The 27,723-nt window shown below is 37.5% G+C and overlaps 1 protein-coding gene across 20 annotated transcripts in view; it reads right to left on the bottom strand.

The window, feature by feature from the left end:
- TCF4 (transcription factor 4) overlaps positions 1-27,497 on the bottom strand; it is a 347,373-nt gene extending 319,876 nt beyond the window's left edge. For 6 of the 20 annotated variants that reach the window (XM_026496357.4, XM_026496362.4, XM_057313059.1 and 3 more), the window contains exons 1-3: positions 25,696-25,790; positions 24,717-24,808; positions 22,975-23,047 (exon numbers count right to left, since the gene is read on the bottom strand). In XM_026496357.4, coding sequence (XP_026352142.1) covers positions 22,975-23,047; positions 24,717-24,788 — 145 coding nt within the window. In that variant the 5' untranslated portion in view covers positions 24,789-24,808; positions 25,696-25,790. Of the gene's footprint in view, positions 1-22,974; positions 23,048-23,510; positions 23,586-23,676; positions 23,919-24,716; positions 24,809-25,695; positions 25,833-26,123; positions 26,278-26,947 lie in introns of those variants that run through there. The other 14 variants (XM_044383029.3, XM_044383035.3, XM_026496358.4 and 11 more) reach the window with 13 other exon arrangements.
- Between the last annotated feature and the right edge of the window lie 226 nt (positions 27,498-27,723).

Genomic DNA, 27,723 nt, shown 5'->3' with positions numbered 1-27,723 from the left:
TCTATACCATTGCTGCTGTTTTATACTGAAAATATGTAATGCAACCTATCACTGAGAAGCCCTTAACCAGTGCTGTGAACGGTATTTCAGTTAAAAGTTTTATTCCAAAGAAATGACCCATGAAGATCCAGAAATTCACGGGCCCACACAGACATCTATGTGGCAACTAACACGAGACTATTCATATGCTCAATAAAGGAATCCAAGCGTTTGTGAGAGCTCCATACATGAACTTACACAAATGAAGTTGTGGGTTTTTCACAACTAATTAACAGTATTAACTGCTAACATCCATTGAGCTCTTACTGTGTATAAACCAAGGGCCAAGTGCTGTACTTGGATGAGTTCATCTGATCTTCACAACCCTACGAGGTAGGTCCTATGAGTAGCACGATTTTTTGGATCAGGAAATTCCATCAAAAGCTATCAAATTCTCTCAAAACCTCTTCACAGCATTTAGGTGACTGAGGGACATGAATATTTACCAGTAAGTAGTCATCTCTGATTTTGCTTTAACCCTCTTCAAGGAAAGTATAAATATAACAGTTTCAACACAATCTCATACACCCCCAAGCCCTTAAGTAAATGAAATAAAAAACTTCATTTCAGTTTATCAAGAGCATTTGCTGCCACTGTCAAACAGCACATTAAAGCATTTGCATACTAATGTATCTCTTAACTCCCTTTATTTTTCAAGAAGGGAAGGACATAGGAAGTTTGTAATGTTCATAAAGTAATCTCTAGATCCTTATTCTCAAAATTGTATCCAAAACACTAAAATCTTCATGATACGTGAATTTTCCTATAGAAAAGTGTCCTTATCCTTCATCAGACTCCTAAAGCATTCTATGGCTCCAAAAATGTTCAAATTCCCTGCCCTTCACCCCCTGGCCCTAGCCAAACATTGAGCATCACATTTCCCCTTTGCTTGCATTGCTCCATTTCTAGTCCTGGAAAACAACTTGTGATTTGCAAAGTTCACAATTGCACATACCCTTCCCCCAGCTCAAATCGTTCGACCTTCTGTCTAAAGATTCCCCACTCATCCTTCAAGGCCCAACTGACACGGCGGCCTCGATGAAGGTACCCTGGCACTTACCTCTACTCGCAATAATTCTGATGTCCTAGTGGTGCCCCATACATACATGTGTTTTTTGTTTTTTGTTTTTTTAAGATTTTTTTATTCATTTGAAAGAGAGAGAGCACAAGCTGGGGGAGGGGCAGAGGGAGAGGGAAAAGCAGACTCCTTGCTGAGCAGGGAGCCGGACTCAGGGCTCGATCCTAGGACCCTAAGATCATGACCTGAGCTGAAGGCAGACGCTTAACTGACTGAGCCACCCAGGTGTCCCTACATATGTGCTTCTAATGGAGACTTTACCATACAGTAGGATATGTTATGTAAACATTCTTCTCCCTCAATAGGAACTCCCCAAGATCAAGAACTGTGGTATTTATTATCATTTTTAGTATCTCAAGGATTTGACACAGTCCTTCACATAGTGAAGGCTCAATAAGTTTGCTAAACTAATTGATAAATGAATACATTAACAAATGCTATAAAAATAACCAATTAATGACTAATAACATACTGTATGACACAAAATACACAAGTAAGGAACAATTTTTCCCCATGATAATCTTCATGCCTAATATTTATTTATTGATCTGTTTATGTCCATCTTGGTTCCACAAAGAATCTGATCTACTCCTTACCACATTCTCTCACATATATATTATTGTCACAATTTTCTTCTTTTATTTTTTTTAAAGATTTTATTTATTTATTTTGAGAGAGAGAGAGTACAAGCGAGGGGGAGAAGCAGAGGGAGAGGCAGAAGCATACTCCCCGCTGAGCAGGGAGCCTGATGTGGGGCTGGATCCCAAGACCCTGAGATCATGACCTGAGCAGAAGCAGATGCTTAACCAACTGAGTCACCCAGGAGTCCATAATTTTCTTTTTTTAGTTCAAGTTGTAATGTTTAAATAGTTTGTTCTGCATACAAAAGTAACACATGCTTACTATTATGCTATTTTATGTATATTAAATACATTTTTTTAAATCAAGAAAATAGACATCATCCATGCAAGAAAATGTATGCATGTCCTACTTTTCAAATGAACATTCTCACTCTCTGAGATTTAGAGTGAGTTGTCCAATATCACAGAGCCAATAATAGAGCTAAGAGGAGAAGCCCATCTTTTTTACACTTCCGTCTAAAATATATTTCTCTAGGCTGAAGGTCTGCAGACCGTGCCCTAGCCCAACCCTGCAATATCCACCTGCTATCTGTTTGGGTAAATTAAGTTGTACTGGGATACAGTCGTGTTCTTTGGTTTACTTGTTGTCTACAGCTGCTTTCACACTACAACAGCAGAATTCAGACAGAAAGTGTATGGCCCTCAAAGCCAAAAATATTTATTATCTGGTTCCTTACCGAAGAAGTTTGCTGACCCCTACCCTAGTCTATGTCATTCTAGTTTCAGAAACATGTGTTTATTCTGAAGTCTTCAATAGAGAAAAATGATTTCGTCTTTTCAGGAAAATTGCTTTTTTAGATGTTAGACATACAAGAGGTAAAATGGTCAAATCCATAACATAAGGAACTCAGTATTAGCATATGTTTTCTTTTAAATTTTAGCTTTATACAATCAAAACATCAAAACGTATATCTGAACCAGAATGCCCTGCCAACAACCGAAATATTTAGTAGAGGAAGCAGAACCATGGAAGGCACTGGGTAACCTCTGGATGAAGAAGTTTGCTTGCCAGCACTTACACAGCCTTTCCCTCATTTCCCTCCTTTTGGTCTGTCCAAGCCTACTCTACTTGGCCTCAAGAATAAAATTCACCCAATGGTGCTTCCCAAATTTCAGTTCCACTTTCTTGATTTTTTTTGCCATGACTAAGTACTAACTGAACATGTATCTAGTTAATACTTTTCTTTATAAATAATGACTTTAAAAACTTTAGCATTCTCCACAGAATAATATCTATAAAATCCGGGCCTAGTTGCGCTGGTTACATTTTTTCTAAAACATATTCAATCACAGATAGATATTGATAGACAGCAGTCAACCAGACAGGACAGACACAACTACTGAAATTAAAGAAGTCTCCATGTTTTCTCCTTCTCCAGCTATGAAAAAATAATCATCAGCAGTTCAATATTCCTTTATGTCATTTCTCTGAGAACTGTCTCAATCACTCTTTGCTTAACTCTTATCATCTATAAACTCAAATACCTCAGAGAGATGCTCTGGGGAATAAAAGTTAGTGAATAAAAAGCTTGATCCATGATGCAATGTCAAAAATGGCATGCCCCCTCCAGAATTTGATGTATGTGTTATATGAGGTAATATATGTGAAAAAACTTTGTGAACTGTACTCGCTATAGCTATTTGTCAGGAGTTTGCTCATAGAAGAAACAAGGCAGAAGATACAGAACAAGCTATCCTCTTGGAGTTCAAACACCTGGATTAACCCAAGGCTCTGCCCCCACTACCTCTATGACCTTGGACAAGTCAGAGGATTCTCTGAGTCTTGGTTTCCTCTTTGGTGAATTTTGGATGACCAGATTTCAGGACTTTACATAAGATAATGACCTAAGAATGCCTAACATATAGTACTCAGTTACTCAGAGCTATCCAATTCCTGATTGGAGAATATTTTATCTGGTAATAAATTTCACGTGCAAAATGTAATGTGAAAATACAAAAAAATTATAATATGATCATCAGAAATGTATATGACTTTGAAAATCTGATGAATGAACACAAAAAGAAAGAAGTGTGGTGACTTCCAATGACAATACTATGACTAATCTTAAAATGATCCATGACCCCACAGAACTATCATTCCTTTTAATCAGTAGATTCAAATTAAAATATATATGCATGTTTATTAAATCATTTATTAAGCAAATCCAGTATTTATTGAATTAAAAGAACTTTCCATTTGGATTAGGAGATCAGAGAAAGCCTCTGCAAAAATGGCATTTCAGATGAGATCTGGATGGAGTTTGTCAGCAAAGATTAAGAGAAGAGGTGCTCCAGAGCTTGTGCAAAGGCCCTGAATCAAGGAAAAGCTTGGCAAAATCCAAGACCTAAAAGAAGTCCAATGCAGTCTGAGTGAGGACAGCATTAGGAAGGAGTCAAATGAGGCTGTGGAGGTACCTCTGAGATATGTTAAGGACTACAGAGGTTTTTCTTTAACACTGAAAGTGTTTATACGAGTGAAAAACACTGACATTGGGAATGAAATGCTCATTTGACATTTTTTAAAAACTCACTCTGGCTGCTTTGGAGTATGGATTCAACAGGAAATAAGTGGAAACATGAACATTAATTGGACCAGACAAGACATGACAATGCCTTGATCTTGACTGGTAAAAGTAGAGGTGAACAGAATTCCATGATGATTAGATGGGGAGGAAGGAAGAGAAAGGAAATCCAAGGTGTCCAGATCTTTAATCAACTAGGTTATGCCATTCCTAAGATACATACATGTAGAGGAGGCATGTATTAAGAGGAAAGGCGGAAACGAAATATAACAGAGAACTGGCTCTACGACTGACACTGAAAGACAAAAAAGAGACTAGAGCAATATACATGAGAGCTCTTATCTTGGAAACAGAGGAGATGACTTAGGAAGAAAATACATGAGAATAAAAGTAGACATATACGGACTGCCTAATATATGTTGGACATGGATTAAGTACATAGCAAGTATTATCTTGCTGAATTCTCCCAACAATCTGTTTGTATCCATTTTACAATAAGGAAACAAGGTCTCACTGGTAACAACTGGATGATAACCAACCCCATCTGATTCCAGATTGAGGCCTCTCAACAGAAGAGGTAAGATTCCTGAGAGATTCAACTTACAGGTAGGCAGAAGAGCAGCCAGCAAAGGAGAGGCAGAAAAAAAAAAACCACCAGCAAAATGTGGTATGGAGAAGCCAGATGCCTAGAACTTTCACCAAAAAGAAATTTTTTTTTTTCAAAACACCTAAAAGAGAAAGAGAAGTCAGGGGAAAGGACAGATATCCTAAAAAGGAATGGCAAGTACTTAGACAGCAGACTTCTCATGGGCTACATGGAACTCAGAAGACAATAGAATAAAATCAACAGAGTAATGAGAAAAAACAAACATCAACCTGGAATTGTGTGCCTTGAAAAATTATCTTTCAAGGAACAAGAATAAGGACATTTTGAATAAACAAAAATACAAGAGCTGACCTTTAACATCCCTATTCCAAAAACCTTCTAAAGGATATACTTCATCAAATATGAAAACAATCCCATAAAGAAGATCTAAAATGCCAGGAAGTGGTGAAGAAATTAGTAAACTGGTAAATTTAAACATTGTCTATAAAATAATATCTAATTGATAGAAAATATCTTATGTTTATTTATTTGAGAGAGAGAAAGAGTGCAAGCAGGGGGTGGGAGGAGGGGCAGAAGGAGAGGGAGACAGAGAATCTTAAGCAGACCCCATGACCAGCACGGAGCCTGATGTGGGGCTGGATCTCACAATTCTGAGATCACGCAAGAGCCGGACACGTAACCAACTGAGCCATCCTGGTGCTCCAGTAGAAAATATTTTAAAGCTCAAAACAAAAATACTCTAAGTAGGGAGGGGAGTGATAGGAGGAACAGTATTCTATGGTCCTAAAATTGTTTCAATGGAGAATTAAGACTATAGACAAACTTTAGATCTTGACAGATAACTATGTACAGTAAAATCTCAAAGGTAACCACTAAAAAATAGAAAAAAAATTGCAAACAATGAGGGGGGAAATAAAGCAAGAAACAAGCAAAACATTAATCAATTTCTTTAAAGGAATGAGAGGAGGGGGGAAATGTGTATAAGAAGCAATGCAAATGGAAACAAGAATTGAGATGACAGTAATCATAGAACTACCACGTTGCACAATTCCAAGAGGCACATTTATAGTCTATGGAAGTGGCCTAAACTGAAGTACAAAATTAAATAAATGGATTTAAGTAATTTGACATTACCTGATTAGATTAAAAATAAAATTCAGCTGAACGCAACAACATGGATGGGTTGAAAAACAAAAGTTTAAAAAATAGATATGCTAGACAAATACTAGCCAAAAAGAAAGTGGGATAACTACACTAGAACAGAAACAAATAGACTTTAAGACAAAAGAACAGAAAGAGGATGACCACATACAAGCGATAAAGAGCTTAATTAACCAGGAAGATCTAGCAATTCTAAACTTAAAAGCATGTAATACAATTTCAACATGTAAAAAGCCAAAACAGAAATGCAGAGAGAAATCTGCAAAGTCACCATCATAGAAGATCATTTCAATGCATTTCTCTCTATGACAAACACGTCAGGCAGACAAAACATTAGTGAATGTATAGATGATTTTAAGGCACAATTAACAAGCTTAAATTTCTGGACACATAGAGATCCTTCAATTCAATAATAAGAGGATACACATTCTCCTTAAGAAAAGAATGGAACATTTATGAAAACCAATGAACTAAAACTGACAATAAAGCAAGTCTCACAAAAGCCAAAGAACTGTTGTCACATGGAACAGTTCTCGGACAATTAGATTACATTAGAAGTCAATAATATGGGATAAATAACACATTCATTTGTAAAATTTCCAAGGCACCAATAAATATTGCAAAGGTCAAAGAAGAAATTATATTGGAAATTTTCAAATAGTTATAAATCAAATATAATGAACATGTTACCTATTAAAACCTACGGAATACAGTGACATCAGTACTTAGAGGGTTATTTTACAGCCTTGAGTTCTTATATAAAAAAAAAATGATGACAATTTAATAAGCTAAGTGGTCAAGTCAAGAAATTAGAAAAAAATTTCAGAATAAACCCAAAACAAATAGAAGGTAGGCAATAATAAAGATTATAACCTAATTAAGTAGAAAACAAACACAGACACAGAAATAATCCATAAAGCCAAAGTTGATTTTTTTGAAGACTAATAGATGAGAAAAACCTCTAGTGATCTTGATCAAGGAAAACACAAATAAAATCAGGAATGATAAATGAAATTTAATTATAGAGTCAATAGAGATTAAAAAGCTAGTAAGACAATATCATGAACTTTATGGTAATCAATTTAAAAATTTATATGAAATGGGAAAAATGATATATATCATTTATGTATATAATTTTTTTCATATATATGATTATAGAACTATCTGAAAAAGAAAGTAATATTCTCATTCTCAATACTTTTTATTTAAAAATTGTATCGGTGGTTAAAATCTCACATCAGGTTCAGATAGTTATATAGGTAAGTTCTACCATACTCCAAGGAAAAGATTATTTCAACCTTATACAGACTCTTCTAGAGAAGACAGAGTGGAAATGTTCCCCTATTCATTTCACAGGTCAATATAAACTTGTAGCCAAAACTAGACAAGGACAGTAAGAGAAGAAATATTATATGCCAATCTTAGTTATAAGCATAGATAGAAAATATTAGAAAACTGAGTCCAGAATATTATTTTTAAAAAAGTAATACAAATACATCATGATCACATTAATTTTATCCCAAAAATACAAGAGGGGTTTACCATAGGGAAAAATGTAAATGTCATTCACAACATAAACAGATCAAAGGGCATTTAAAAATAATAATTTAAATACGTAGAAAAAGCATATGGTAAAACTCAATACTATTCATGATAAAACTCTTAGCAGAATATGCATAGAAGGAAACTCAATTAAGTATTTACCATTATCAATGTCAACAGGGAAAATCGGGAAAAAGACAAGGATATCCACTATTGCTGTTTCTACTTAACAGTATACTTGAGGTCCTAGACAGCACAGTAAGATAAGAAAAGGGGGGGGGGGGGGAGGGTAAACAGCCAAGTATAGGGGTTTCAAAGGAAAAACAACAGAACTGTCATTACGCGCACATGATATGACTACCTATAAGGAAAACTCTAAAGAAAAGACAAAGACATTTTTAGAATTATTAAGAGAGCAACATTGCTGAATATAAGAATCAATATACAAAAATCAAGTGCATTTATATATACCAGCAACAAACAATTTGAACATTTAATTTAAAAAAATCAAAAATAATAACAAAAAACAAGGTATCTAAGAATAAATCATCAAAAGACATGTACAACCTCATGGAGAAGATTCTAAAACCTTATTTTGTGATACCAAACAAGACCTAAAGAAGTGAAGAGATACATAAGTGGAGAATCTTGTTAAAAATATATTAATGCTCTCCAAGTTGATCATTAGTTTCCATGTAACTTCAATAAAATCCCTAAAAGGCTTATGAAAGACCTTATTTTTTTTTTTAAAGATTTTATTTATTTATTCGACAGAGATAGAGACAGCCAGCGAGAGAGGGAACACAAGCAGGGGGAGTGGGAGAGGAAGAAGCAGGCTCATAGCGGAAGAGCCTGATGTGGGGCTCGATCCCATAATGCCGGGATCACGCCCTGAGCCGAAGGCAGACGCTTAACCGCTGTGCCACCCAGGCGCCCCTGTGAAAGACCTTATTAAGCTTATTTTTAAAATGCTATGGAAGAACATAAGCCCCCGAAGAGCCAAAAGTAAAATGTGCACACGTGTGACAAAAGAAGGAAGAGGACTTCACCTATCAGATACCAAAATACGGTATAAAACGTTACGATAATATGACACTGAGGCAAGGGTAGACAAACTGACCAATAGATGAGACTAAGACTCAGAATGGGAGACCTTTACAAATATAGAAACTTAAAATATTACAGAAGTGGCATTGTGGATGCCTTGGGAAAGGAGGAACTTTTTGATAAATGATTCTAGAACAAATGGCTATAAGACATTTAGGGAAATGGTAGAATTGGGTCCATACTTCCCAACAAAATCAACCCCAACTATATTAAAAACTTGAAGGCAAAAGTCAAAACTATGAAAGCCTTTTCAGAAGAAACATATAAGGGAATATCTTTATGACCTTGGAGTAGATATGAACTTTCCAACCATGACACAAAACATGAAAAGGCACAGAAAAAAAAATCATATGAATACATTAAATTTATGGCTTTCTGTATAGGTCATAACATAAGGGAAAGTCTTTGCAGCATGTATGACTGAGAAATAATTATTATCCAAAAATGTATTAAGAACACCTACAAACCAATAGGATAAAAACAACTCAATAAAAAAAAATGGGGGGTGGGGTAAGACTTCAGGGGAGAACAAACACAAATAATAAATAAATACATACATATTAGATGTTTAACCTCATTAATTATCAGGGAAATGCAAATTAAGACCACAATGAGATACATTTTACATCTTATACTGACTAGATTGATACAAATCAAGACATCTGATAACACCAAAGGTGGGCAACCATATGCATCAATAGTGATCTTTTAAGCTGCTACCAAGTGTAAATTGGTAACAAACTTCGGAAAACAATTTGGCACTATCTTGTCATTTTGAACATTTGCATAACTCTACAACCCAACAACACAGATATCTACCCTACAGATATCAAAAAACATGATCAAGAGCACTTCAAGAGATGTTGACGACAGTGCGTAGTTCCAAAAAATGGGAATCAAGCCAAATCATTAACTTAATTATTAACTAGAAAGTGCATAAGTAAATTGAGGCATATTCACCAGCAGTGAAACAAACTAATGTTACATATAACAACATGGACAAATATTAAACACATAATACCAAATGAAAAAAGCAAGTAACACAAGACAGTGGAAGAATGTTACCATTTTTTTTTAAGAGTTTATTTTATTTATTTATGTGACAGAGAGACAGCCAGCGAGAGAGGGAACACAGCAGGGGAGTGGGAGAGGAAGAAGCAGGCTCCCAGAGGAGGAGCCTGATGTGGGGCTCGATCCCGGAATGCCAGGATCACGCCCTGAGCTGAAGGCAGACGCTTAACGACTGCGCTACCCAGGCGCCCAAGAATGTTACCATTTTTATACTCTCTATCAAGTAAAACCAAACAACATATTATTCAGAAATACATATACATGTCCTAAAACTACTTTAAAAAAAAAACCAAAAAAGAAAAAGAGAGAGAGAGAGAATATTTGCCTCTGTCAGGGAAGACAGGGGGATGTGGATAAGAAAGGAACCCACAAGGACAGGCAAATGTTCTGATTCTTACGTTGAGTGGTGGGTCTAAGGGGTCTTCATTCCATCACTAAACTTCATAATTTATATTACTACATATTATTTTGTAGGTGTCTAGCATTATAAGATCCAATATGTTTTGAAATATTTGGTTGGCGTCAGACTTAAAATAAAAAGGGTATAGGTGGAAGGGATTCAGAGGTAGCCAGTGTAGACAGCAATTGACAAAACTCTTGCTGTGCAGGAGGGCAAGAAAGAGATTGGTCCTCAGAAGGGAATGTGAATGAGAACAAGAGTTTTTGCTTGGTTTGTTACATTTTGGTTTTGTTTTTAATTATGAAATATTTCAAGCATAGAGTTGTTAAACCTAACATTCCACCATTTTTTTTCCAAAAAAAATAAAGCACTGCAGATACTATGAAAGCACTCTGCATGTCCTCCCCATCCCAAAAGAAAAGTAATTATATTTCATCTTACTTTTTAACGAGAATTGCTAATGCATGCCTAGATGCTGAAGGAATTCTCCAGGGGAGAACGTGTGAGTGCTCTCCACTTACATCAACATTACCCTACCAACTCGTCAGCGGCCAGGCACATGCTCTAAGCAGTTATCCACCTGGTGCAGACGGGCCCGTGACTCTCTCCTTTCAGCACCCTTCGGGGGAAGAACACACAGAGCTCTTGGATCATGGAGCCAAGTATTACCAACTGGCATTGAAGTCAGGATCTAACCCATACTCACAGCATTACCCTAATACTTTAACTAGCTGGCTTAAGCAAAGATGGAAAGGAAAGAAGGGAGGGAGGGAGGGAGGGAAGACAGGCTATTTTTTCTTCAACTTGAACAGTAAATAAAACAAAAGAATGGTGGTATTTTTCCTAACTAAAAAGGATTAACAAACACACTGGTTCGACAGGTGACTCCCAATAGTAAACAATAAGATTACTGAGAACATGGAGGGAGGGGGATGGACAAAGAATGAGGTGGTCAGAATAAAAGAGGGAGGTCTTCATTAGAAAAAATGGAGGAGGACTCTTCCCTGGGACTTGTAAAAGCGGGAAGCTTCATTTTGTGACTAATCAAAAGTGAACTGATGATTTTCCCCCAAGGGCCACCTCAGACAAAATACAATCAGATATTAGTGTTTCGATCTCAGACACAGTATCGTATAAACCAAACCCCCCTCCTATGCTCACCAGCAAAGACACTCAACAACACCTCACACACATGCTACTTGATACCTGACTTCAGGCATTCAAGGAATTCCACAGATTTAACCAACCCATCATAATGCTGACTGCTATTAAGGACAGAAGTTACAGGAAGCCTAAACAGTGCATAATTACTGATGACCACTGAATAAGAAAGAAGGATCCCTTTTGCCTGGTTCCTCCATTCCCACCTCTGCACCCTCTCTCAAGAGAATTGCAAAATCAATCTACCACTTGCCTCAGAAAATAAAAAACACTTCTGTGGTACCTGGTTCCTAAAAAAGCAGTGGGTATCACAGGGCAGTTGAATTAGGTCTTCCAGTTCCTTTTAGGAGATACAATAGATTTCCAAGTATTAAAGTTATGGAAACTTTCACCAAAAAAGAGCAAGTGCCCAGTATGAATGCTCCCTCCCCAATGAGCTAAAGTTATAGACAGCAAATAAAGTCGATAGTCAATTCTCTGACCACACCACCCATGCTGTAGGACCAGCAAGCAGCACCATGTCTCATCTGGATTGCTAAAGCCTCACAACTGGTTGGGGCCACTCACACCGACTACCCTTGAGCTCTGTGTTCTGGGCTGCAGCCAGAGTGTTCCCAGGCACAAATGTGACTGGCAGCACACTGCAAAGGCACCCCATTCTTCAGCCTTGCAAGGTCTGGCCCCTACATTTCTCCCCAGGCTTGCTCAGACCATGCTCTAGCCCCGTCGCCCAACCACCATGTCCAGCTCTCCCTGCTGGAACGTATCCCCCCTCCCCGATCCTGCCAACTTTGCCACTTCACTATCCCTCCATCCCTCACACCTCTGTTCGGGTGTGCCAGCCTCAGGGAAGCTTCTCCCGACTCCTCAGCTTGGTCAAATATCCCCATGGCAAACTTGTCCAATGCTCAAATGTAGACTTGATATTTCTTTGGTTGATTATTCAAGTGAATGTCTGTCTCCCGCATTTAGGCAATGTAGGAACAGATCTATCTCGCTCACCATTTTATTTCCAGCACTCGGCATGGTATCTGACACATGGTAGATGCTCAATAAATACTTATTTAATTTTAAAACTAAATGAATAACTTTCCTGCACATAAATTGTAAGGATAAATATTAAAAAATTCAAGTGTGAAAATAAAAAAGATAATCATGCATATCTAGTGTCCTTGAAGTAAATGAGCATTATCTATAAATCCAAAACTCTCATTTCTGCTCAAAAAGGACAACTGGAATGTAATTATAATTGCCTCCCAGAGAATCTCTGGTACTAAATTTGAAAGCACATTCATAACAATACTCTCCCAGGTCCAATTTCCCTAATCATTTGAATCCATTCTCCTTCCTTTATACTCACATAGAATACACATGTACACAGATTCCAGGATTTCTATGCTGCAGTTGGAAATGTGAAGACTTCACTCAGTTATTTTTTAAAGTATCTTTTCAAGAAGTCTAATTCTGTATGTCAACATCACTTATTTTTAAAGTCCGTTCTTATGGAATCGGTTTAGAACTTCCCCCTCACAACAACAAAGTCATGCTTGCTCTGATTGCAATGCTAACGTTGATATTTGTTCCTCTTTACATCACCACAGCGTCTAGCTCTGTAATTTGTCTTGGTTCTCCAAAACATGTACTGAACGAATGAATGAATGAGTAAATGAAAGTTAATAATTCTCAAGAATTCTATTGTTATTCCAGTGAAATACATTCGCACTGGAAAAAAATTATATTCATTCATCCCTTTCACTTTCCAAAGCTTTCAAAATTCTTTACACAATCAGCCCTTATAAACAATGATGGAATTTTTTTAAGTCAAGTTAGTTAAAGTAATTGTAGAATATTTCTCACCTTATCCAATGCTACCAAAATTACTAAGGATGAAAGTGGGACAGTGCAAATGTACATCGCACGTATGAGAAATAATTCTACACAGGCTGAAGAGATAAACTGAATAAGAGGTTAGGAAAATCAGGGGGAAACACTGTGTCAAAAGAAAATTAACCTTGCGGCTAAAGGTAACGAGATGAAGAATCACAGTGCCCACAAGAGTAGAAAGACATTCAATGGTTCGGGATACCAGTTAGTAGACAATGGTGGTCAAGACGGCACACAAAAAAGAATGATTATTCAAACAAGGACTGAAATTGATGTTGTTTGGTCTTTGCTTTCGAAATTACAAAACTGGGTTACGTATGAAATTGTTTAGTCAATCTTGAAATATTACTACTACCTGAGGACCAAAACTTTTCCTCTCTGAGTTTAAAGTTGTAGCATTCCAAAATAGTTCCACTGTGAATCCCTTATTTTTGAAAGTGAAAGAAAAGTTTTGGGGATACATAGGTTCATAACTGACATTCCTAAAAAACAGATCTAGAATATTCTCTTTGTTATAAAATCTTGTTTCTACAATGTAGCAGATACAATCATGCATTAATAAGTTCTTCCTAAGCCTATTCCAACCATCACTTGAATTTTTGGCTCCTTGTAGAAACTGAAAGCAGGTGTTACACACTGAAATACTTGGATGTCACAGAGAAAAAGACACTTCGATCCGAACTCATCAATACTTGAGGAGAGGATAGTATTTTTATTTTTTTCCCCTATTTGTGACATAATTACGACAGATTTTAACCAAAGGTGTATCTGGCCACTCCATAATGTTTTTTACAAACACTACATAAGTTTCGGCTAGGATCACAATATCTTTGAGAATGTTTTTAAATGCATTTCTGAATGTCTAATAATGGCAATAATAACTATCACATTTCCCTCCTTGCTTCTGAACCAAAAGATGTGGCACTGGTGAGGGTGATGATAGTGATAATAATAAAAATTATAATGATGAATTCTTGCAGTCTGAAAATATTGTTAAGTATGGTATAAGATCCCTACTAAAGTTCACTGGAAAGTTTCAAAGTATTTTTTTCAGCTTTCAGATGCAGGCTCGCAGGTTCTCCTGCTTTGTCAATATGAAGCAGCTATTTTTTTCTCCACAGTAGCTATCATTTTGGCTCAAGAAAATTTTCATAGCTGAAAGATATAATAGAAGAGTCTGGACTGGGAACATAAAAACCATGATTTCCATCCTGACCCTACCATTAAAAACAACATACTTTTGGAAGGAACTGAATTATAATCATTAATACCCCCAAGGAAATCCTAAAAGCAGGAAAGAAAGAAAAAAAAAAGGGGGGTTCCAAACTAGGGACACTGCAGGTGGAATTCCTTGCAGGTGTCCAGACCAGTGCTGACTCCACAGCAGAGCTGAGGAGCCTCTCTTTCTGGAGATCTCTTTAATCCACCCTTTGCAATAACCTTCCTCTGGGACTGCTTCACAGGGATCTTGACACAAAACGCTCAGTCCCAATGTCCCCATGTGTCAAAATGCTTCTCCTTGCCTTCAAGGATCGGAACTGATTTGTCCACGAAGCCTTCATTACTCATTACCCTCCAAAAGAAATAATTTCTATTTGTCTAAACTCCCACTACATAAATGGCACTTGTCTTTTGGACACTGAATATTAATAATGTATGTGGTTTTCTATACTTTCCTGTCAGAATCTATGCCCTCTCGGGGCAGGACCTATCTCCCATAAGTCCTTCTCCATCCTATAATCGCTAACACAGGGGTTTGAGCATAGCATGTACTAAAAATATCTATTAGATGAACCATCAATAAGAATTATGATAGGCAGATAAGTAGCCAGATAGAAATAGCATTCTATCTCTATTGCCAACATATTAAAACCTAGGGGGGTAAAATAGAAACTATGCTGCAAGTCTCCAGATAGGGAGAGGAATAAATATACCTTTCTAAACCATACATTATCAATTTTTACTCATCATAAGTAGATATAAGACTAGTTGCTGACAAGGTACATTGGTATGTGCATGTTTTCATGTCTCGCTCTCCAACATTTCACCCAGCATCAAACTGCAGTGTCCAGAACTCTTATTTCCATATTCTCCTTTCTATGAGCTAGGTCTTTTCCTAGTTTAACAGTCCCTAAATATCTTGTATTTAAGTCTTGGCTTGGGAAATTTGAGATTAAAAACCTTCCATTTGGATGCTCTGCAATTCAGCTAAGTACCTCAAAAGGGAATGTTTAAATTAATGGAAGATTAAAGCAAGGAAGAACATTCTAGAAGGTATTCTGTAATGGGGCTTTGTCACCACCTTCTCTTTTTTATTGGGAAAATAGTCTTTTCCTGGGGGGCTGAAAGTTTATACGCCAAACATCAGTCCAGTTTAACTATTTAAAGTTAAAAATGTCAGAGGAAAAAAAAAAAGTTTGTAATGGAAATGCTGACATGCCATGAAGTAAGGAGGCATAAGCAGGTGCTCCTGGAACCCAGGGTCATAATTCAATCAAGCTGTATTTTGACGTCATCTGCTCCAGAAAAAAGCCAAATGGTTTATGAACAGCACCAGAACCCCCAAGATTAAATTACAGCCCTGATATTTAATCATGGGTCTTACTTTGTTATTTTTAATAACACAATACATTTTAACAGTTATTCGTCAACTGCCTTAGCCAAATTAGAACACGTGATGACAAGTGAGCCAGATTATGATGTCCATCTCTCATAATCTAAATTTTTATTATTTTTTCAGAAATGGTAGATTATACACATTTTCTTCCTCTTAAGAAACATACAGTTGGTATCAACGGATTGAGTACAAACCTTAATTAAAAGCAGCATGGGGTCCGTGACCAGCGGGTCAGGACATCTGTATTTGTGTCCTATTATAGCCAATAACCAACTGTATGATTTGGGCAAAAGACATTTAATCCTCCCAAACCTTGGCTCTTTAGCTAAAAAATAACAGAGCATCTCTAAAGTCTCTTATAAATCTAAATTTCTATAAATTAGCTATTTTAAAATCAATATTGTGTAGTTCCTTTGAGATTCCCTAAGGATCTAAATGCAAAAATTTTATAGCTGAAAAGTTGATGAATTTTTAATTCAATTAAAATGACTCTGATCAAAGAGGCATTTGAGTACATGAGAATTTGTAAGCTAAAATTTTTAGAGGCAATCAGCAAATGAAACAGGTTCTTTAAAAAGTAATGTACAAATACTGCTGAACATGTGAAGAGTTGTTTGCAAAACAAATCAATACGGGCACCTCCAACAATGGATTGCAGTTAATAAACTACATATAGTAATTACCACCAATGGCAGTCTAGAAAGTCATTCATTAAATGTTAATTGTCACACAAAAGTACAAAAGCATCCATTTGAACAATCTTGTGGCTGCACCTTTAAATAAAATACTTCCTTACGGTCCTGAAATTCATCCATATAAACTGATTTTAAACACACCTGGGTATTTGATATGCTGATTAACTGGGCCTTTATTTATTTTGGAAATGAAAGTAAACATGACAACCTTTTTCAACACTTCTGCTATTCCTCTGAGTCGGACATTTAAAAATAGTATATATATTGCTTATAACAAAGCGTCAACCAATCTTCTCTAAAGATTAGATGAGTACCTCTCAAACATCTCTCTCATAAGCATTAAGAGGCATATGGTTCAGAAGTGTCCACCTAAAACTCATGTGCAAACTCACCGTTAAGTCTAAATGGGCTCGCGGATTTAGAAAATGGATAACCCAAGTGTAAGCTTGTAAGTTTTGTGGTCATTCTCGAAAATTTCATTCAGAGTAATAAGGAATCATTGACACAAATAACCTTTAAAAAAACATAACCCTATGATGTGCTTTACTTTCTCTAGTACTTAGTGCTATCTAATGAACTTGGAATAACACCTGGTCATAAAATATAGCTCATAAAATAAAAAAATAAGGAAAGGGGGATTTTTTTCTGCTCCTACCTAGCTTCATTTTGATGCTATATCTGTGCAAGATCTGACTTACTCAACATATAGATTTATATTCTAAAGGTTCGGCCAAGAACATTTTGGTTCAAGACTTGTAAACTGAAGAACATTTCAAAACACACCATGTTCCTTATTAGGCAACTTGAGATCTGTTATCTTGGCTTATGGGAACAGATCTAAATAGCATCATAATACTAAACGTTGAAAATCACAGGCCTGGGGCCACCAGGACTCAACTCTGTGCCTTGGACGAGGTTGCAAACTTCCAATATAAAATGTAGTTTACCATTAGGAGTAAATGTTTGATCTGTAAAGCTTACAAAATTACTTTGTTTATCATAGCAGATGAAAGCAAAAAGGAATAATTTTAAGCTCAAAACAAAACTGTTTATATGACAGTCTTTACTGCTCCATGATTCTAAGCATTTAAGACAGATTCGAGCAATTAACAGCATAAACTTTCATTACATAGTTCTATTATATATGTTTATGTGACTTAGCTGTTCATCTGTTATTTAAGTGATTTTCTCATTACAATAGTAGGGAAAAGATAATTTGCTGATGCTGTCAAAAATGTTAAGCATTTCTGTCTCAACAGATCTTGGATCCCCACGCTTGTTTAATGCATTTTATTTACTTAAGTCAGTGTCAGATAGAGTACTGCTTCTTCCTTCTGAATTTAGAAAACGTAACATTTTAAGCACATGTCTGGTAATAGACACATCAAAACTTCAAAACTGCTTATTTTAGTGATGCAGATGGAGTTTAGGATTATTGTTCTTGAATATTAAGTTTCAAAGATCTAACAACGAACTGCAAAAACTTTTTTTTACAGTTAAAAATAGTAAATCTTTATTTTTTAGATATTAACAGAGGAGGCTCAATTACCTCAACTTTTGGTTGGTTGAGGTACATAAAAATAACTGAAAACGAAGTATTTTCGTGACCCATGCGGACTGTCTATTCACAACAGAATGAATGCACAACTTTCAAAAGATCTACTATATTCTCTTCATAATAATAATAATAATAATAATAATGATAATAGAGAAACAGACCAAGTGATATTGCAATCCAACATAAAATAGAAAGCCAGCTTATCTGGATACTAAGGCAAGAAAAATATCACGGTTTATATCATTATCTTAAATATGTTTTTAAAAAGTGTTTATCTACTCTAAAGATCAGGAGTAATATTACATGCCAAGGCTCAATAATATATTCTTATGTCTACATAATCTTGAAAAATAATCTATATCAGACTATGTGTGTATGTGTGAAAAGGACATTGAGTTAGGCAGACCTGGGTTTAAAACCTAATTCATTACTGGCTGCTTTGAGAGCATGTCATTGAAAATCTCTGAATCTCAGTTTCCTCATCTATGAATTGAGCATAGTAATCCTTGCATCTCATGGTTCTTGGAAGGAGTCAAAACAAACAGTAAATACAAGGTGCACGGTACGCCACTTGACATATTAAGAAGCACTTCTATTTTGTCAGTGTCCTATCCATCTATACCCTATTATTCAATCTTGCAAATAGTCACAGGGGAGGTCAGGTAAAAGAGAATGACCAATAATCCAAAACACAGTTCTAAACCTTAAAAAGCATTCAAAGGGCACATGCACATGCAGAAGCAGTATCAGCACACACATCCTATACCCTATTATGCGACACAAATTATAGAAAAACACAGTAGTAAAACCAGAGTTATCCCCATAAAGGATGTGCAGAGCCATAAAGAATTAGCAAATCAAAACTTGTTTTTTAGAATAGCAAATAAAGGCACAGGTGAGAACCTCAGTTTTCTTTGGCTGTACAAGGAAGGCACTGGGCTGTCTATTCCTAGAGGGTGGCTATCCTCAAAATTCTATGATTCTAATATAATGGGTTTAATGTCACTTTACCTATTTTTAAATCTATTAAATTACTCTGCTCTTACAAAAAAGCCATACCACCACTGTGAATTGTACTACAATAGTAAGGCTGTTTTAAAACACACACATACACACAAATACAGACACACACAATTAAATGATTCGACTCAACAAATGCCTGTAAGGAGAGATCATTTTTTTTTCACACCATAACCATGAACTCAAACTGTAACGGACAGAAATGAATTCCGGATGCTGACCATTTGAATTTTCTCTGTGATACAAAAAGCACCCGTTGGATCCATTTTTTTTCGCCCTGAATTTACTAAATTGATGTGTCATTTTGGTGTTATGTGGATAGAGGTTAACTAAACTGTACGAACGTCAAAAAATGTTTCTCCTCTTCCAAAAATGACCACGACAGGGATGTGGTGCATTTTACTGCTGCTCTTAATTGTTCAAACACCCATTCATTTGGCAATCTTTAACGAATACTGAACACCTAAGTAAAACTAAACAGTTACGGGGGAAAAAGCTCAACTTTTAAACTGAGAGAGGAAGATGTAGTATCCATCACAGACTAACTGTAAATACATGTAACAGATGTGACCAGGGCTGTTCTTGAGTATAGATCATTTTAGTGGCCCAACTCGAAAACTACTTTTTAAAAAGATGCCAAAGCTAGTATGTTTCTCTTTTGCTCATAAAAGACTCAAAGGTAAGCAGTCTTTTCGTTACAATCAAAAATTTACCCCCATTCATCAATAAATTATAGACTCTAGGTGCATTTTTTTTTTCTTTTGGTGACTTTGCCACCCTACTTTTTAATGAGCATAATTTTCCAATCATCCAGGGATGTGTATGCTTTTAGTTTGTTTTAAGATCAGTGATATAACGGATATTAAATCCCTTTACATAAGTTACCATATAGGTTACAACTATTTCTTAAAAATAATTCCAGAGCCCACCAATTCATTCTGTTAAGGTCATCGAAGCTCTGAACCATCATGCCTGAATTGTTTTAGTGCTCTCTGCTGAACACCTGCAAACATCAAACAAAAACTGCTGGTCCTTTCCTGGGTTGACAAAAGCCTTTCATGTGAAAAATGCTCCCTGGGAATGTCAGGCTATAGCTCAGGTTACATTCCATTCTCCCTAGCAGCCTCACCATTTCTTAAGGTGGTAGGGAAAACCATGTTTGTGAAATGAAAGATTAAAGGGAATATGGCCACTTTATTTTCATTCCCACATTGCAAATCACGATGGAGCATCCCATATTAATCAATTCAAAAGCTATTGGGAACTTTAAGCATGAAATATCACCATGCCTCACTTTGAAGAAATTTGGCTGGTTTTGCAAATATGAACAGTTTACTTACTTATAGTTTTGGTCTTTTTTTCTTAGACCCAAGTTTCAAAGCTACCCATGAAAGGGACATCTGAGCCTACTCAAGACAATGGATATTAACCTGAAATAAATTTATATAATTATTTCTCTGTCCAAAGTTTCCTAATTCATCCTTCCAGTTAAAGGGCAAAGTGCAGTTTTCCTGATTCTTCTATTTGATATTCTTTAAAAGAGATTTATCTTTGTTGTAGAGTGGAAATATAAGCCATTTTTTTCACTAATAGCCCTGTGTTCAAATACGTCTTGAATAGATGAGAAAAACCAACACTACAATCTGTACTCCATATATTATAGTCACCATCATACTGCATTGGATGAATACCCTGCATTTTCAATCCAGCTGCCAGAACAAAATAGCCACTACACTTTTTTACCTTTACAAGTAAATATTTCGGCCTGAAAACTGCAACTGTGGTACACTGTAACTTAAAATTCAACACCTAAAAATAATTACAGCATCTTTATTAGAAATATCACAACACATCTCACTAAGAATGAAATCTCTTCTAGGATTATGTGTGTGTGTATGTGTGCTTGTGTGTGTTTGTGTGTGTGTGTATTTGTCTCACGAACTGTGTAAGTTCAATATATAATCACTTACTAAAATGCATTAATACATATTCATCATTATCCAGCCTGTACTCTCTGTAAACACTTAAACATCATAGCAAGGACTTTATTGAAATGTGAACACAGAAAAGGGACCAGATGCACAGTTGTCTTTTTAAATGTAACACAATTTCATGCTTCTAAATCACTTTACTTTATTAAACCATACCTAAACTGATACACTTAAGTTATTCCAAATGTGTCAGTTTTCACAGAGTGCAAAAGAGTTTTTTGCACTTTGAAAGCAGTCTATCTCTGGGCCTTTCTGACATAACCTACTTTTAGATTTAAGCTGAATACACATTTTCTTAAGTAAAATCATGAAGAAAATTACTGTCAGAGATAAAGTTAGTTACTGTTTTGATACTGTCTAACATGAAAAATTAATTTGTCCACAAGAGATACTTGTACTGATCTTTGCTACAAAGTTGTGTGGAGAATACTACACCAAAATTTGGAAGACATAATACCAAGACAACAAAAAATGATAAGTCCCTAAATGAAAAATATAACAGGGTCTAAGACAGCAAAACACAACTATACGGTCAATAGTACTTTTAATTAGAGTGGACCCCCAAATTTAAAAGATAAAGTAGATCTATAGGAGGCATCTTATATTCTCTAATATTATAAATCAAATTATAGAGATAAAACTTAGTCTTATGGGGGCCAGAAGAAGAAGTAACTCATTTAGAAATGAGCAACTTTTAAAAGCCACTAATTTTATAGAAACATACCAATTATACAAATCATAAAGGTGAACAGATTTCTTTCATTGCCAGAGCATCAAATGAAAATTAAGAGATGTGAAATTATATTCAATAGTTAACAGAAAATTCCACTGGCATCTCACAGCTAAAAGATGTCAACATTTAACAGTCTGACTTAAGAATGGTACTCTGTCTAATGTAGTGTTATTTACCACTGCCAGAACTCCTAAAATACTGCAGCTGCTTAAAAAGCATAAATGGATTTAAGCCTTAAACCTAAAGGATAACAGGAAACCATGTATGCCTCCTTTCTATATGAAATTTACTAGACCAAAAAAAAAAAAAAAAAAAAAAAAAAAAAACCACAACACCACCACCATTTTAAGTAAATATCATATTTTCAGTTTTCACTTTAATAAGAGACCTTCAGGGAGTCCCCTATTAAAACTCCTCCTTAGATGCCAGATAATCATTGCGCACACAGATTCCTTTGTGAATAGCGCTAACGTCTTTTTTAAGCATCACCCAAAGACCTTTCATTTATAAAATGTAAAAGTCCTTCCAAATTTGCAACTTTAAATATAGCAAAAATTCACTGCACAAGGAAATGCTTAGGGAAAAAAAATAGCTAAAGCACCAAAAAGAATATTTTAAAGATAAATGAATTCATATTTTGCTTTCAGAGAGCAAGAGCCTCTCTATTTACAGCTATGGTTTACTATGAAGCATTCATCTGCAAAATTAAGTGCTCACTTCTTTAAAAGGATTAATTATACATAGTACCTAATAATTAATATTATTTACAAAGGATTTTCCCTTTTTTTTGAGAGTGAGATTTTTCCCTGTATTTTCAAATAGGGAAATAAATTCATTTTCCACATGTCAACACTGGCTTTATCTTCACATGTTTGATTACAACTGTATTAGAAAATTGCTTTTAAATTAAGTAATGGCATTCTGAGACAGTTTCCTTGATTGATAAAAAAAAAAAGCCTATTTTTAATTTTGCAAAAGATAACATTTTGTGTAAGTTATACTACTGATGGATAATGAAATAACCATATCATTACAGGCTAAAATTTCAATGACTTTTTCAGAACACTTCAACAGAGCCAAAAATATACATTGAGTGAATAAACAGCTAAGAACATTTAACTACACGCTAAGAAAAGAATTTACATACTTGAGCCAGTAAAATGTCCACTCGCCAAAGAAGTTGGTCCATTTTTCCCACTGCTCACAGGAGGTGAAAACATCTAAAAGAAACAAAGAAATATTACTGTCGAAAAGAAGACATTTGTGCTTTCAGAGTTTGTCAAAGATCTTTCATACTCTTACCAAATAGCTTAAGAGTTTATGCTAAGGATTCATTTTAGTAAAATACATCACCATCCAACTTAAAACTGAAACAAGCATAACATTACCAGTCACACACCCCCCCCCCCATTACCACTCTATTCCTTCTTTTTCCTCAGGTTCATTAGATTGCCAGCACTAGGCAATACTGCTACACTTTAAACAAACACAGTCCCCATAATGTTATCAAGATTCAGGTTGGAGGGCAGCGGCCTCTCTAGAAAACACTAGTTTTACAAAGGAGAAGAACAAAGTTGTTTGTTTGATATTGAAAACCTTGGCCATAAACGTGGCAATGTCCATTTCCATCCCGTATAGGATTTGCCTGTCATATGTGAACCCAAATAAATATAAAAGTGCCACCTGCACTAAATTCTCATTTCGTCTCTAACATGAGAGCAATTTGTAGCAAGACTCTCTCTCTCTCTCTCACTCTCTCTCACTCTCTCTCTCACTCTCTCTCTCCAGCATTTATTTCGACCCTAATTGGTTTCCCTCTTCTTCGACGTATCTAGTGGATAATGCGCACCTTCCCTGAGTCAGAGCCTGCAAAAAGCAAAGGAACGAATGGAGAAAGTGCAGCAAGCAGAAAGGGGGCTACAAAGCTGCCTAGGGCTACGTTTCCTGGCAAAACTTCCGAAAGCCATTTCTCCAGAAGAAGGTCCAGAAGAGCGGCAGCAGCAGCAGGAGCAGCGGAGGCGGCGGCGGCGGCAGCAGCAGCAGCAGCAGCGGCAGCAGCGGCAGCAGCAGCAACATGAAAGAGCCCCACTTAGAAGGCGGTTTGGATTTTATTTGTGTGTTTTGTGGATTCTTTTTATTTTGCTTTGCAAATGCATCTTACACCAAACTCATCTGGCATCAAAAATGAATGAATTACCCTGGCAGGTCTGGGACTTGGTTTGGGAAAGGGAAGCAAAGGGATGGAGAGGGACCAACTACAGCCGTAAAACTCCACAAGTGTGTAAGTTTTGCTTTGTGCTGATCTCACGACTGTAAATTTACCAAAACAGTCTAAAGGATTCTAAAGAATGTAGGATGCTCAGCACACATCTACGACTTTTCAGAATCCTAGGAAAAGATGTAACTAACAGGACTACAGGTCCTACGAACCCAGAGCATCATCAATTTAAAACTTTAAGAGACAACTGGGTCTCCTATTTTCTCTTTTCCATTTCCAAAAAAATAAAATAAAATAAAATAAAACGAGTAGTGCGCAAAGTATGAGTACTCTCACGTTCAGATAAGGCCAAGTTTTAGGGTTGTCTGTCCTTTCATTTGGGGTGAGATTCCACTATTTTGGAGATCCGGTGGGTAGGGAATTCAAGGCAAGTAATTACACTCTGGGGGGGAAAAAAGGAAAAAAAAAAAAAAAGCCTGAATCGTCCATCACACCCAAAAATTGTAGTTAAAAACTTATCAAAAAGACCTTCATGTTTGCCAAGGATTCAGCCAATTAAAAATTATTCTTGTCCTTTAGACTACTATTGGTTTCTAGCTGAAGTGTTTGGGTTTTTTGTTTTGTTTTTTTTTTTTTCACAGCTGTTGTTAGTTTCCACCGTTCTTTCTTACCGCACTGAAATCCAGTAAATCACTCAGCTCTTTGTCCGTCCCTAAGGCAGCCATTCGCTGTTGGTGATGCATTTTAGCAAAATCACACAAACCTAGAAACATGGAAATAACCGCAATCAGAAAATCCAGTCCCAATCCTTGGAGAAAACACAATCGGATTTTTGGAGACTGGGGGGGTTGGGGGTGGGGATGTGGGGGCGGGCGGGATTAAGGTGGAAAGGAGGGAGGGATGGGAGAGTTTGTTGGTGTGTTTTTTTTTTTAAGATGGAATAGGCAGCAATAGCAAAAAAAAAAAAAAAGCGATATTGATATTGTATTTCCAAAGAGACGATCAAAACTGGTAACATCCACTATAAAACCAAACCCGGGAAGGGAAAAAAAAAAGCCGCTCTTCAGCGCATCATTTTATGCAACAGGAGGTAGAGCGAGAAATGAATGGATCACAGAGAAAAGAGAAACTACTCAGAACGATCCGGTCTCAACTTTCCCCCCACCCTCCACCCCACCCCCCTCACACACACTCACACACTCACACACACGCACACACACTCACACACACCACTCCCCTCTGCATTTCAAAGTAGCTATAAAGAAATTAAAGATGAGCGTCTCTGGAGTGAAAACACGTCCAAAGGGGGAGGGGTGACAAGGTCGGCGAAAGGGGGGGAGCAGAGTGGAGGGTCGGGTCCTGTAATTGTCCAGCACCCTAATTTGTGAAAGAAAGGGTTGTAAAAATTAAAGTCAGGCCCTTGGCAAAGTCACCGGTCCCTCCAAGTGGCATTGCTGGGGAGGGGGGGCGGGGGGTAGAGATGAGGGGGAGGGAAGAGGCGCGGGAGGGGAAGGGGTGTCTCTTCTGGGAGCGCCGGGAGCCGGGAGCCCGCGGCTCGGGAGGCGCGGAGCAGCGTGCGGAGCCGCCGAGCCCCAGCCCCGCGCCGCCCGGCGCATCAGCCCGCCGAGCCCCACCGGCGCCGGTACCTACCGCCCGCGCGCGAGAAGGGGCTCTCCGTGCACCGCCGGCGCCGAGGCGGCGTTCATGTCTAACCACTGCCTCCACCACCACCACCTCCTCCTCCTGCGCCCGCGCCCGCTCCTGCTCCTTCCCCGCCGCCGCCGCCGCCGCCGCCGCCGCCGCCGCCACTACAGATCCGCAGACACACAGCCAAGATCCCTGACTCTTAACACCAACTCTCTTCTCCGGGGAGGGGAGGGGACGAGGGAAGGGGGGAGGGGGAAACACGCCGAGGCGCACGGAATTGCAAGTTCAGCAAAGAAATGGGTGGGGGGGCTCCGGCGGGGAGACGCGGCTCGCCCGGGTCGGGCTGGCTGGGATGCACCCCCCCCCCAGAAAAAAAATCTCAACACCTCCCCCGCCTCGCAAAAAAATACAAACGAAAATTCATCGAGCACCTCATTTTCCCTCAGATCGTCAGTTACAATCTGAAGCCTGAACAGTTCAGTTTTTGCCCGTTTCATCCATCGGAGGCACTTTGAAATTTATTCGAGTTTACATCCCCTCACTTCTTTCTTTCTCTGACTCTCGTTCCCTCTCACTCACACATCCACACACAGCAAAGCAAGTTTATACTAGGCTGCAAATACACGTGATGCAAAAAGACTTTGCCAAGAGGAACAATATTTTTCTTTTCCATATATAAACCAAGCCACATTTTGCTGGGGAGATTTTCATTTCGGTAGTTTTGCATTGGGGGCGAAACCTAAATTGCATACTTTCTTTCCCCTCCCTTTTAAGTCACAGATTAGTATAGCTGCAAACTTCGCCAAAAAAAAAAAAAAAGGCAATTTTTGAGGGTGGATGTTGTTTTGTTTTTACACTTGAGTTCCTAGCCACGCTAAGTCCCCGTTCGCCAGCACTATAAGTTTTGAATTCAACATTTACCATTACAGGCCTTGCATGCTCTTAAAACATACTTTTTCACATCACTTTTTAGGATTAAAATTAAGCTTCATAATTCTATCGTTTCGTAATAACAAGCGTGCTTTATCCAGTATATGCAACATACGCTATTTTAACGTGTGTTAAAATACACATTCCAGAAATCCTGTAATTGCTAGATGTGCAAGTACATATACAAAATGCATGCACACACTTTTTCCCATTGGCAATTATTTAATAGGTTGTTCCTTTTGTTTTAATAAAACATTGGGATCGACATTTTAAAAATTAAATTCAATTACAAACAGTTTACTCTGACAGCAAATTGTAACGTTACCTTAAATGGCCACAAATATGCTCACAATATTCCAAGGAAAGTGACTTTAAAAAGAAAGACAAAAATCTTCTGCAAGTACTTAGTATCTCACATGTGTATCCCCCAAAAAAGTATTTTAACTGGTACTCAGTTCTGCTCCAGGGATATCCACAGAATACAAGATTATGCACCTGGCTCTGGTTTTTGCATTTTCCACCATAAAACTGCAACAAAATTCCCTCCCCCAAAAAAGAAATCATAAAAAAAAAATCCAACAACTTTTTCTTATTGTTTATAAAAAAAAAATATCAATACAGGATAGTTAGAATTTTTCCTCAAACAAATCTTGTTGGTGGGTTTTTTTTCTTCTCCTCTTATAAAGTCTTAAACTTGTTCCAAGTTTAGAGGTGTCTCATCATCATCCTCCTCCTCCTCATCATCATCACCATTGACTCCCCCGTGGAGTCACATTGATAATAATAGGTTTCCCTGAAAGATACATTGTAATCCATTCACATCCGGGCACTGCGGGCTTATAAAGAGAAGGCGCTGCGGCCGCGGCTGCTCCTCCAGACAATGACTGGGGAGGGGCGGGGCGGGAGCGAGCGGCCATAGAGTAGTAAACAGAGCGCCTAGAGAGGCGCCCAAGATGGCGGCGCGTGAGGGCCACGCCTCCTCCGGGACCGGAGGCGGGTGGCTGGGCTCTGTCTGGTGTCGCGCGTGGGGCCGAACCATAAGGGCTACTGAGGTTGGGGCTGTTCGCAGGCCCCGTGCTCTTGCGTGCTTCTTCTTGTTCC

Source organism: Ursus arctos, unplaced genomic scaffold (genome assembly GCF_023065955.2).
Source record: "Ursus arctos isolate Adak ecotype North America unplaced genomic scaffold, UrsArc2.0 scaffold_17, whole genome shotgun sequence".
Taxonomy (NCBI): Eukaryota; Metazoa; Chordata; class Mammalia; order Carnivora; family Ursidae; genus Ursus; species Ursus arctos.
The sequence above is the reverse complement of the archived record's forward strand: the minus strand, read 5'-3'. Positions and strand labels throughout refer to the sequence as shown.